At 56.4% G+C, this 12,756-nt stretch overlaps 2 protein-coding genes across 2 annotated transcripts; both read left to right on the forward strand.

Annotated features, from left to right (window-relative positions):
• Positions 1 to 371: 371 nt before the first annotated feature.
• TEDC2 (tubulin epsilon and delta complex 2) lies at positions 372 to 7,454 on the forward strand (the record flags this gene model as incomplete). The annotated part of the gene is made up of 10 exons (XM_079543067.1): positions 372 to 397; positions 496 to 591; positions 680 to 735; positions 875 to 1,526; positions 2,816 to 2,869; positions 3,601 to 3,685; positions 4,007 to 4,115; positions 4,332 to 4,433; positions 4,718 to 4,926; positions 7,308 to 7,454. The coding sequence occupies 10 exons, from the start codon at positions 372 to 374 to the stop codon at positions 7,452 to 7,454; spliced, it is 1,536 nt and encodes a 511-aa protein (XP_079399193.1).
• A 4,524-nt stretch (positions 7,455 to 11,978) lies between these two features.
• On the forward strand, positions 11,979 to 12,350 carry LOC306952361 (transmembrane protein 100-like; the record flags this gene model as incomplete). Its single annotated transcript, XM_079543068.1, has 1 exon — positions 11,979 to 12,350. One exon carries the CDS (start codon positions 11,979 to 11,981, stop codon positions 12,348 to 12,350), a length of 372 nt encoding a protein of 123 aa, XP_079399194.1.
• Between the last annotated feature and the right edge of the window lie 406 nt (positions 12,351 to 12,756).

The following is a 12,756-nucleotide window of genomic DNA, read 5'->3' on the forward strand; positions in this document are numbered from 1 at the left end:
GTTCAGGCTGGATGCGGCTCCGGGCAGCAGGATTGGCGACCCTTGCACAAAAGCAGGGGGTTGAAACTAGATGACCACTGCGGTCCTTTTCAACCCAGGCCGTTCTATGATTCTACGATCCTATGAAGTGCAATGCCGCGACGCCACTCTGCCGCTAATTCCGCCCGGTGCAGTGCTGGCTTCTATCCGTACGTCCAACGGTCCATAACGGCAGACGTCCCCCCGCCGTAAGGCGCGTTTCTTTCCCCTCCCGCAGCCGCTATCCCGGCGGGCAGCGCAGCGGGGCGGGCCGCAGTCGGTACCGCCCCCAGAGCCCCCAGCGGCCGCCGCTGTGCCGGGCAGCGCCGGAAGGAGCGCGGGTACTCGGCGGGATGCTGCCCGCGGGATGCGGCGGGCGGTGAGCGGAGCGGAGCGGGGTGCGGGGCTGGGAGCAGCGGAGAAGGGCGTTGAGGAGCGGAGCGGGGCGGGCTGACGTTCCCCGCTCGGACCCCGCAGGTTGGAGGCGGCGCTGCAGGCGGCGCTGCGCGGAGGCGCGGAACGGCGGAGGGAGTTGGAGCGGAGTGCGGAGCGAGGCCGGGATCTGCTGCGGCGGTGAGAGCGGGCGGCGCCGCGGTGCCGAGGTTGGGTGCGGTAACGTCGGGCCGTGGTAACGCCGGGCCGCTGTGCGTGTGCCCCGCAGGGAGCGGCGAGGAGATGAGCGGCCGAAAGCGGAGGCGGGAGCCGGCGGTGGATGCGGTGAGCGCTCCTGTCCCGAGCCGGTGTCACGCGGCCCGGCGGAGGGTTCGTGCCGGGATAGCTGGGGGAGCGAGTTGGCTCGTGGAGGAATAACGGGGGATCCGGGTTTGGGGTGTGCCGGGCCGTCTCCTCCTCGCAGAGAGCGCGCCTTCATCCCGGGAGCTGGAGGAGCTGGAGCTGCTGAACGCCGCCCTGGAGAAAGCGCTGAGAGTCAGAAGAAGCGTCTCCGGAACGCCCGCAGCGGCACGGGGAGCTGCGGGAGCAAAGACTGCGGACGGGGAGTCTGATGGTGGAGATACGGGAGAGCTGAAGGAGCCTGCGGCCATCGGAGACGGCCCTGTGGCTGCCTGCCCCAGCCGCGAGGTGAGAGCTGGAAGCCAGCAGCCCGCCGCTGCCAAGAAACCTCCTTCGTACCGGCTGCGAGCCCCGTACAGGACTGACCCAGATGTGAGGAGAACCCAAAGGAAAGCCCCGGCAGGACGTGTCAGCAGGGCTCCTGCAGGGGCTGGGAAGAGCTCTTCCAAAGTTGTGGCTCCCAAACAAGGAGCCAGGCGTGGGCCAGCGGTCCGTGCATCCGCCGCACCCCAGAGGACAGCTGGCTTCCCCAGCTCTGCCCCCAGCCAACAGCACGGCGGCCCTGCTGGGAAAGGGAGCTCAGCGTCTGTGTTTGGGCAGCAGCTCAGTGATGGGAAGAGGTGCTGTGCTGCCCTCGGGCTGCCCGGCGGAGCAGAGGAGCGCAAAGCTGGTGCAGGGAGCGCATCGCCGCGGGCAGCCGTGCTGCAGGAGCAGGGGTGAGTGCTGGCTGTGCTCAGTGTGGCCAAACGCAGCTGCAACGCTGCTCTGTATGACCTGATTTCTGCCAAACCTCACCTTCTTTGCTGGAGGAAGGGGCCTTTGGAGACTTTTGTGGCTACTGAGTGAGCGTCTGCACGCTGAGAGCTGCTCTGAGATGGCTGGGACTTCAGAAGTCCTTTCATTATGGTTTCTGCTACTTCTCAGGCCTGCCGTGACTGCTTTGGGAAGCTGTCTCTAGAGCTTTCCTCAGAGTCCGCTTTTCACGCCAGCTTATTGATTTTCTTTATTTTCATTTATTTAAACAGAGATAACGACAAATAATTCATGAATCATCTCTCTCTCTCTCTCTCTCATAAAAGCATATACCCAGTGCTGCTTTCTGGATCTCATACTATGCCCTTTAACTTCTAAGATGCTGTCTGCGTAACTGTAGAATCAGGATTAGCCTGAGTGTAGGGTGCAGGAAGGCTTACAAAGTGGGTGTTAGTGCCATGTCCTGTGGGAGGGCAGGAAAACAACACTCAGAACTGTGGCAGACCAGTCTGTCTTTTCACATAACTTCTGCATTCATTTCTGTGTGCTCTGTGCTTGAGAGAAACAGTGACATTAAGATCTGGTCCTGCGCTTGGGTGATACTGAGATGTTGCTCTCAGCAGCCCCAGCTCAGCTCCCCTGTGTCTGTGCATGTGAAAGGACTGCAGTGCAAGTCCTGGGGTGGGTGGGTGCAGGACACAGAGTGACTGTTGCTGTGGGAACAGGAACGTGGATTCGGGCGTTTATTTCCTTTCACCCTGGCTGCAGCACTGGCTGCAGTTTGCACAAGGCTCCGCTCTAACTGCCAGCTCAGTTGGCAGAGGGTTTTGCACACAAAGGAATGGGAAAGGAACTTTGCACGTATTCACCTCACCCCCACAGCAGAACGAATCCTGACTCGTTGCTGTGCATGCAGTGGGAGCTGCAGTGTGCCTTTCCCATCCTCGCTAGGCGAGCTGACCTCGTGGAGCTCAGGTGCAGCGGCGCGGTGGGAAAGGCTGTGCACAGCTGTGCAGCACAGCAACTCAGAGCTGTGGCTTTACCCCCCTGCGTTGGGGCTTTTGGCAGCACGATGTCAGAGCTCCCCCAGCTCTGCTCAGTGATGGGTGTAGAGAGGAACGAACGCCCGGGTTTAACTTCCGGAGCTTCTCATGTCTTCTGTTACAGCTAAACTAATTAAGACAAGAAGTAGATTACTCTATTAGAAGACAGGGCTCTGCCGACCTCCAATGGCAGCCAACCTGTTTTGCAGATGCCAGCTGGAGCTGCCCCTGCCCTACAGGAAAGCCCACACCAGGAACTCCCGGTAAGCACCAGGGTGGCACGCAGGGCTGGCAGTGAGTACCCCATGCTGTTATTCCACCAAGCTGTTGGTGGCCTAGACAGCTCTCTGTCCTGGTAGCACTGCTGCTGTGCTTGCATGAGGCCAGATCTGCTGATAAGCTGCCCTGAACAGAGCTGTTAACCACTGGGCAGCTGCTTTTTGGGTGAGCCCGGTGCTCTCGTCCATCCCCCAGTCCGCAGGGACATCTCTCACTGCCTCCTGATGATGGGATTTGTCAGATCCTATGCTTAAGCCATGAATTGCATGAATTGCATTCAGGGCTCCTTGCATTAACCTCAGGAATTGCTCCTTTTGCGGGGAGCAGTCAGTTATCAGGCAGCAATCTGTCAGCTGCCCTTTGGCAAGTTGGAAATAATCGGTTCCCTTAATTTTCCCTGCTGAATGGAGCCCTTCAGCATCCCGATAGCTCTGATACAACTTAAAGCTCTTCGTTATTGCTTTTACACTGGGTAACAAGTTGAAACTAACCTTTGTGCTAAAGATCACCCAGGAAGAGAAATCACAGCGGTGCTGAGAGCCTGTCCTGTGCGTGCCCTCCCATGGAAACTTGGGTTTGCACGCATTTAGTGGAGGAGCAAACGTGCAGGGAAAGAAAAAGGCGAGGAGGTGCCTGTATTGGAAGCACTGATGCACGCTTGTGGTGTGAGCAGTGCAACACACCTGAACGCCTCCTGACCCCGTGGGCTTTTCAGGGCATGGGAGAAGTGCCGTCTCTGCCACACGAGTGCCGATGCAGCGGCTGCGAGGACGCGTTTCACGGAGAGGACCCAGAGCACTGTATCCTTCCTCTGCTCATCCCTCCCAGCTCTATCAGTCTGTGGTGTGTGTCCATGGGGAGGAGGTGTGCCTCCATAGCAGGGATTCAAGGCTGCTCTCAAGGAAGCGTTTTTTCTTCCTCGTGGAGCAGCTTTTGTGTATTCGTGTAAGTTGTGATCTGGGCAGAGAAGGCTGGGAGGTAAACATCTGCACTGCCCTCACCTTCTGCCTGCAGTGCTGGTTCATGGGCTCTGCTGCTGCCCCTGGTTCCAGCTGCTCTGGGCTGAGGTGCACGCGCTGGGCTGTTGCTGTCAAATGTTCCTTAAGCTGCTTTTGTTTGAGTTTCGTTCACCAATGTTGACACTCAGCCCTGCGGAGATAGAGGAGGAATTAAAAGCCCTCCACGATGTCCCCTCCCGTCTGAGCCTGTATGTGGAAGCTGAGTCTGCAGGTAAGAAAGAAAAGAGTGGGGAGGAGGGCAGAGGGTGGAGTAGGGGTAGTTTCAGTGGGTTCCAGTTCCACGTGTCTGGTGCTCTTGGCATGTGCCACGCAAGATGGACGGAAGCCCTCTCTTGGGCTTGTTAACCTAAGGCCACTCCAGAAACTCATGTCTCCGGTGGTTTTCAGTGTGCTCATGCCTGCTGGTTTTCCTCTGCTTCTCCTCTAGACCATCCCACTCTTCAAAGAGAGTATGAAAGCCTTCTGACCTTGGAAGGTCTGCAAAGCGCCGTCTCCCAGTTCTTGCATCAGCTGCAGCTTCTACGAGCAGGTGAGCTGGAGCTGGAGCTGGAGCTTTTCGTCAGGTGTGCCTCAACAGTAGTTTGCCCTGTGTGGGTAAGGATGCTGCAATTCACAACTGGTGATGGAGCTGTGGAGAGAATGGGGAGGGGACGCTGTGTGCCATATGTCAAGTTGTCCTGATTGTGCCATGTGTGAGGAGTGTGCCCCAAATGGAATAACATCATCGTGTTCCTTTGAAGTAATGACTGAAGTAGGTCCCGAGCTCTGTGAATGTGGATTTAACTTGTCACTGCCAATTCTTCATCCTGACAGCTGTGGAGTCCCAAAGGAGGCTGCACCCAGACTGCACTGGAGACCAAGGAGGCTGCTGTGCAGCCCATGCTGCTGGGGCTCGGGTGTGTGGCAGCGCAGGCACGCTGGCTGTGCCTCTCCTGTGCTACTCCAGGCTCCAGGAACTGAGGGATCTGTTTGCCTTGAAGCTGCAAGTGTCTATGCTGCACCAGGAGATTGCCTTACAAAAGGTGAGTCTTTAAGGGTTAGTGCTGCCGTGGTAGGGTGAGAAAAAGGCAGCTGTGGAGCAGCAGGGAGCAGTGGCACAGCAAGCTTTCCCAGTAGCATTTCTTTGTGCCTCACATCCATGTCCTGTCGGTGCCACACAGACTTTGTGGAAGAACAGATCTACCCTTTCAACAGCTTGAAGTGTCTGACCCTCTTCTGATAACATTTTCTTGCCACTGTCCTGGAGTGTGGCAGTGCAGGCTGAAGTTGGTAGTGCTTGGAGATCAGCTTTGGCCACTGTTTACCATCCTATCAGGGCCCCCACTTTGTCATCCTCTCGTGTGACCGTCTTCAGCTGGCAAACTTCTGTGCTGTCTGCTGTTTCCCTTTTAGTGTCACCCCCCTGTGCAGCTAATCTTGACTTTCCCTTCCTTCTATGGCCTGTCAGAACATGAAATGAGCTCAGCCTCTCCACCAGCCTGAGCAGTGCTTGCTGTATGGGACCATTAGTTCTTCTTGACAGCAAAGTGCAGAGGTCTGTGAGGCCATGTCTGCCCTGTGCCTTTGACCTACCCTTCAACCTACCTCAGTGATTTCAGGCTTTGGAAATGCAATTTTTATAACCCAGGGAAGTTATTTGTAAGATGCCACGCTTTTCTCCCTGGCTGAAGATGGACTGTTGCTTGTTTCCAGATGGGATTTTAGTGCTGTATCCTTGAATTATGGGTTGTGAGGTCTTTGCTTTTATTTGCCCAAAGCATTGCAGTGACTGAAGCCCCTTGCTTCACTGGTGGATCCCATGTCCTCTGCACGAGTATTTAGATAGGTGCTGTGTGCCAGCTGAGCTCTGGGTATCTGAAGCAGCCCTCTTCAAAGTATGCATGGTGCATGAAATTCTTGGGACAGGTGAGGTGAATGGACTTGGTGCGGGATAAATAACCAGGGAAAGGATCTATTTATCCCTGGGCCAAGTCTGTCCTTTGCAGGAAGAGGAACAGCAGGAATCATAGCAAGTGCTGTTAACTCTTAGCTTCTCTTTGGTGAAAGTCTGTTTCCCTTTATTCTTCTTCATCAGGAACAGATCAGAGGATGGAATAGAGAGTGGGCTTTCTCTTAAAAGTGCTACATTCCCCCACCTGTGCCAGTTTTTCCCTCAGGTGGCATTTTGTCTACAGATCTCTCTTTTCAGAGATGAGCAAATGTGCTGTTCCTGTTTCCTGCAGAGATTTATAGAGAACTGTGGAGAGGACCCCTCTGCAGCTTCCCAGAGTGCTGTGATGTTTGGGTCTTCCTTTCTGTCCTCCACTGGAACATGCTTGGAGGGCTGTGATGATCACATGGAGCTTATCATCTACTGCTGTTGTGAGAAGCAGTGCACACAGTAGGCCACATGCAGCTCTAATGAGCAGACTGCTTGGAGTTCATTTGCAGGTAGCAGCCTAAAAAATCCCTGGCCAAATTTCTGAGCATTCATTCTAGACCAACACACCGAAGGTTTGCTTTTGTCCCTTGACAGTGAGACAGACTTCATTTGTGCTTCAGTTGTCAGTCACATCGCAGAGCTTGATGCCGCTGTGCTGCTGCAGGGCAGCAGGTTGCTGCAGAGTGGGCTGAGCTCACTGGGAGCTGGGCTTTGTGAGCGGGGTGTCAGGCAGTCAAAGAGAAGAGCTGTGCTTAGCAGTGGGTCAGTAAGCCCTGAGTGGCGTGGTTGCAGAGCTGCCAAATCAACACCAGCTTCACCTGTTCCACATCCAGCATCAGCTTTAACAACTGTTAACAGCTTTAACGATTGCTTATGAGGGTGGATGGTGACAGGACAAGGGGGAATGGTTTTAAACTGAGACAGGGGAGGTTGAGGTTGGATATGAGGAGGAAGTTTTTCCCCCAGAGGGTGGTGAGGCACTGGCACAGGTTGCCCAAGGAGGCTGTGGATGCCCCAGCCCTGCAGGCATTCGAGGCCAGGCTGGATGTGGCTCTGGGCAGCCTGGGCTGCTGGTTGGTGACCTGCACACAGCAGGGGTTGGAACTGGATGAGCGCTGTGCTCCTTTGCAACCCAGGGCATTCTGTGATTCTATGATTCACCCGTGTGTGCCCTCAGCTTCTCACAGGGATGCAGCTCAGCGCAGTGCTGGTCCTCCCCTGCAGCACAGCGCAGCACAGGAGCACTGCCCATCATCTCACTGCTCAGAGCACTGCATGGCTGCTGGCGTGCTTCACAAGCAAGGGATGAGCAACCCTGCCATCCTGAAGGCTGACCAAGGAGGGCTTTCCCGTGCCAGTTAGCATGTTGTTACTCACAGGGCTCTTGTTAGACCGCATTTGTTATGCAGCCACTTCAGTTCTAGGATTCCCAGAGGAGCACCCTGTCTTCACTCCGTTGACGTGTCTCCTTTACTCCTGCAGCTCACCATGACAGAACTGCTGCCTGTCCTGGACACCAGGCCCTGCCCAGGGGCCACTGCAGCTCAGCTGTACCGGGCGATGTACACACAGCTCTGCGAGGGAGGCGGGCGCTTCCCTGTGCTGGTGCAAGATGAGCTGGCAGACTGAGCTGGTGAGAGCCTCTCTATGGCCATTCACATAAACAGCCGTGGTTTTAAGCAATAAATCCTTTCTGATAACTTTACCTGTTTGTCTGTCTAAAAGAAACTGGTTTTCTGGGCTTTGGTTTGTTCCTTGTCGGTCGTGACTTGCTGATTATGGAGGTGTGTGAAGCCTCTTCATGGGTGTTCTCCCAAGGTCTGTCTGCTCCAGATTCTTGCCCACTTCAGCCATGGCCTTGTACTCAGATAACGTAGCTGTCCCTAACATGTGTTACACTGCTCACAGTGTGTTGGGACACAGCTTTCAAGGGTGAGAAAATCCAGGGAAAACGAGCCGCTCTTGCCATATAACTTTGTTCATAAATTGGCACGTAACCAGTGTTACAGTAATACTGGTTATTTATTGTTAGTGTTTCTGATGTCTTCATCCACAGCCACCCAGGCTGCATGCAGCAATGCCTCTTTGGGAACTGCTCTGCTTGCAGATATTGCTCTGAGCCGTGCTGCTGCCCGCACTGCTGCAGCTGGAGCAGCCCCTTCGGGCTGTGGGTCACCTTGCTGCTCGGCTCCACAGGCAGCTTCGTGACCTGCCGTGCTCTTTTGTAATGACTTACAGCTCTAGCTTGCAGCTGACATTCATCCAGGCTTCTGCTGGATCATCTTATCAGGGACAGTGCCTGAGCCAGAGAAGGGCAGGGCTGTGTGTGCTCAGGGGGTGCAGCCGCAGCAGGAGGGAGTGATGGAGCAGCCCGGTAGATGGCACTCAGCCCTTTGCTTTGCTGCTGAACCTGTGCTGGCAGCGGCTGTAGAAGCAGTCTTTCAGAGTGACTTAACGCAATGCCCTGCCCAGCTATGGGAAATACAAGTTCTGTAGCAATCCTGACCTTGCCACCACAGGAACGCCTGCTTCAGTTCTTCCTGCACCTTCATTCTTCACTTAAACCCCTGGCACTGCTGTGTGCTGCTTTGGAGTCTCATGGCGTGCTTCTGGCTTGCAAGCATTTTGAAGTCCGTTCAGCAAAGGGCCACTGAATACTGATGCAGCATTTCTACTTCTTGTTAAAGCTGGGCTTGCATCATACCTTGCAGCTGGACCAAACTCCTGTCTGGAGGAGTTCAGCTCTTGGAGATGCTGACGTTGGTCATTATTATTTCCTTCTGTGGTTTTTTTTTCAGGGCTGGACTTAAGGTGGTCCAACTTCCAAATGTTTGGCCCTTTCTGACCTTCAGAATCTGCCCAAATCCACCCCAATGCTGGGTGAACGTCAGCTTTTTACCATCACTTTAATTTCTTCATTGCACTGCATTCGGTTCTTTGTGTTTTGGTTCCTGAGGAGTGTTCAGCAGGGGCAGCTCTGCCATGTGTAACAGCAGCCGCCCAGGAACATTGGTTCTTGGAGTCTGGATGTATTTTATCTACACGCCTGGCAGGGTTTTCTGTATACAGATGTCAGACAGAGGGGGGAGGGATCGTTGTGTTAGAAATGCACTGTTGTTACAGGAGGAAATGATGCTGGTGCTTCAGAGTGAGGAGGGGAGAAGAGATTAGAGATTGTATTTGTGATGCCAGAGGATGGTGTTAGAAAAAATACAGGAAATACTCAGTGTCTCCTGAAGGTGATGGATGGCAACACCTGAATTGGCTGTTTGCTGTGAGTCAGTGCAGCCAGTGGTGTGTTTCACTGGGAACTTACCAGTCCTCCTGTGCCTCGGTGGAACCCCACAAAGCAGAACCCCTAAGCGATGACTCCATCTGACTCCAAAGCAATCCACCTTACAGGCATTGGAGTTTCCATTCTGCACTGTGTCAATGAAATTCTATTTCTGTGACATTGAAAGTGCCAAGGAAGATCTGTCCTCTCGTTTTTCATTGCTGAAGACTTTTCTTTTTGCACCCTGTAACTGAGAAAAATCGATTGCTGCCTAATTAAGGTGAGTCTGTCGGGCATTGTGTCTATGCAAGGTGATGGGGATCTGCAGCTCTCATGCCTTTGTGGGACAGGGAGCCCCAGGAGCACCCAGCACAGGAACAGCACACGCTGTGAGCACACTGGGATGGTAGCTGCTCGATCACAGACCTGAACATACTCCTCAGGCTCCCCAAAGCTTCGTGCTGTCTCTGCCGGTGCAGTTTCCCACTCCGCAGCGCTGTGCCTTCTGCCATCCTGAGGCACGTGCAGACAGCACAACTGCTGATGATGCAGCTGTGATTGGGGCCCTCTGTGGCAATGGTTCCAAATAGTTCTTCACTCTTTGTTGCCTCTTTTTTTGGCAGCTGCACTCTTTCTTGCTTTCTTTTAACCATTCCCTGGCAGCCAAATGCGATGCTGATTTCCTGCGGGAAACCAAAAACTTGTAGGGGTGCCGTGGTTCTCATAAGCTCCTGTGTTTGCGCAGCCCCTGTGTGTGCCGTGCTGCACTGCTGCGTGGCTTTGGTCTGTATCCACGTCCCCAGTGTGGGGCTGTGGGCAGCACCGTTCCTGCAAATCGCACCTTGAGGCACTGTGCTGCACATCCAGGAAATGAGATGTGGGTTGAGCACAGCCGAACAGGTTAGCCGTGGTCACCTCTGCCCTGAGGTGGTGCTCTGTGCTTGTTTTCAGACCCGCCGCCTTCCAGTTTTAGGAAAAATAAGGCATAATTCCTACACCTACAAAGGCTTTCTTGTACACGGTTGTTTTAGCTCCCAAATGTAGGCGTTGGGGTCGGGGTCACCGCCAGCGTGTGCGAAGGCAGTGGGCTGAGCGGAGCTGTGTGGGTGCCTGCATCCTGGCCCTGTGTTCTTTTGGTATTTCCTTGTGAACTCCACGTTATTTTGGCTCTCTGGGATCTGCTGTGAAAAGCAGAAGTTCATCTCCCCCATGTGCTGATCCAGCAGGGCTCAGCCACTCTGCTTACTCCGGGCTTCCTTTAATGGGGCTCATCAGTCTTGCTTGGAGCCCGGGTTCCTCATCCCTTCTCTCTTCTGTTTCCATCCTAAGAATGGGTGCATGCTGGTCGCCTTCCATTGGGCTCCTGCAGCGTGACTCACCGGTCCCAGCTGCGCTTTTCTCTCCTTCTGTAGGAAGCAGGAGGGGGCATGCACAAGTCTCTATTTCTGTAACAAAAATTACACCCTTAGTTTGTGGCAGAAGGAGCTGCTGATGCAAGCAGAGGAGCCCGTCCTCCCCAGGAGGCTGCACCAGAATGGGATGCTGAGGGAGTTCATTGTGAACAAAAAGAGCCCATACCCAAACGTGGCTCACAGCAGGGAGGTGGCTGTGCCCCCACTCTGCAGGGAGAGCAGAGCAGGCTGCCTCTAAACTGCTGCCTCGGTGCAACAGGGTGGCATGGGGTTTGGCACTGTGCAGTGATGGAGCCCTGGTGCACCTCCTGCCCTTCACCTCCCCACCCTGAGCAGGGTCACAGCACGGCTGGGTGGAAGGGATCTGATGGATCCCCTGCTTCCTGCCCCCATCACAGGGCTATCTGCACAGCTCTCTCTCTGTCCACTCCTGTTGCGATACGAATTTTCTTGCTTCTGACTTCCCCCTGGCCTCCTGATGCAGAGGCAGCTGGGCCCCACATGCTGGGGGAAGCTCTGACCTGGGAATGGCTCCAGGCTTCTTACTTTTGCTGCAGCAGCTAATTCTCTTTCTCCTTCAGGAAAACCAATTTAAAAAAAATAGATATATGCAAAAGAAATGAGAGGAGGTGGAACTTCTCCCAGTTTTAAAACAACCATTTGCCTTTGTTCAATTCTTGGGTCCTACAGCGAGGAGCAGGATGCTGTTCTGGGGAGCACCAAGGGCAGGGACAGTGCTGGTCTTGAAGCCTTGACAGCATGCTGGCCCCTTCCCATGTGTGCTGCCATCTCTGCCTGTGCCCTAATGCTCCTTACCCCACCCCAATCACCCCCCAAATCCCTCTCCTGTCCCTTCGGTCACACCCCCCGGCCGCTCCCCACCCAGCTGCGTTAGGGCCCCATTTCCAGGTGTGCTGCGGTCCCACCATGCAGACATGCTCGGTCTCATCACCAGGATGGATTGGGGTCCCACCAATATGGCGTGCTGGGGCACCTCCAGCCCTCTCCCATCCCCCTGCATCCCCAGCCCTGTGCCTTGGGACACGGCCGGCAGAGGGAAAGCCGGGCTGACGTGAGAGACAGGGCAGCTTGGAAAGGGATGACAGCAGCGCCCGGAGCGCTGGGGGGCGGGCAGATCGCTGCGGGGAGCGGTGCGCACGGGCCTGGGGGTTGCAGGGCAGTGCCGATGGGGAGGCGCGGTGCCGGGCTGCGGGCAGCCGCGAGCGCCCGAAACGGTTAACGGCAGCGCCCGCGCGGTCCTCCCACCGCCGTGAGCTCAGCACCGCCGCCGCCAATCCCCGCTCCCTCCGGCAGCAAAAGAGCCGGGAGCCAAAGCCGGCAGCCAGAGCGGCGGCCCCGAGCGCAGCGGGCTGTGCGGCACCGCGAGCCGCCGCGCTGCCATGTAGGGCCCGGCCTGCCGCGGGCACGGCGGCTCCGAGCGCTCTGCCAGCGACCGCTCTCGTCAACATGATGGGCTGCAAGTCCAACTCGCTCACTTGCCTGCAGGGGGGGAAAGCGGGGCTGCCGCTGGCCGCGGCCACCGACTCCACGGCCACGCTCAACAAGCTGGCTCTGGCCACGGGCGGGACGGAGAAGTCCTGGTACCGCTGCATCTTCCCCTTCGGCATCGTCTCGGTTGTCATCGGCGTGGCGGCGACGTGCATCACCTTCACCATCAACGGCCCGCAGATGGACATCGCCAAGGTGGTCTCGGTGGCCACGCTGATCTTCGGGGTGGGACTGCTGGTGGCCGCCTACGTGTGCTGGAGGGCCAAGAGGGAGCGACAGCAGAGGAGGCAGCGCCAGGAGCCGGGCTCCGTGGAGCAGGGAGCCCAGTGACGGGGCCGGAGGAGAGGAGAGGAGCGGCTCCGCCCGGACATCCCGGTCATGGAACGCGCGTCCCACGGCACGGGGCTCGCGGCCCCGAGGAGGTGCGCGCCGTGCCCGGGGTCAGCCTGCCGCCGTCCCGCACTTGGCCGTCCCTGTCCCGCCATGGGCTGCGGGCGGCCCTCGCCAGGACCCTGCTTGCAGCCGACACCGAAGGACCCCCAGAGTGGCACGGCGGCGCTTTGCCCACGCGCAGCTCTGCAGAACGCAGTGACGCAGCTCAGCGGGCTGCCCCGGGCCCCGAGGAGCTGCTCCGGGATGGGGATGGAGCAGCTCGCACCATCTGGAGACTTCTGCAGGTGGCACGGGCGGCCCTCTGTCCCTTTCGTGGCAGTGACACGCGAGGACCCCGGCAGCT

This window comes from Tetrao urogallus (genome assembly GCF_951394365.1).
Source record: "Tetrao urogallus genome assembly, chromosome: 15".
NCBI lineage: Eukaryota > Metazoa > Chordata > Aves > Galliformes > Phasianidae > Tetrao > Tetrao urogallus.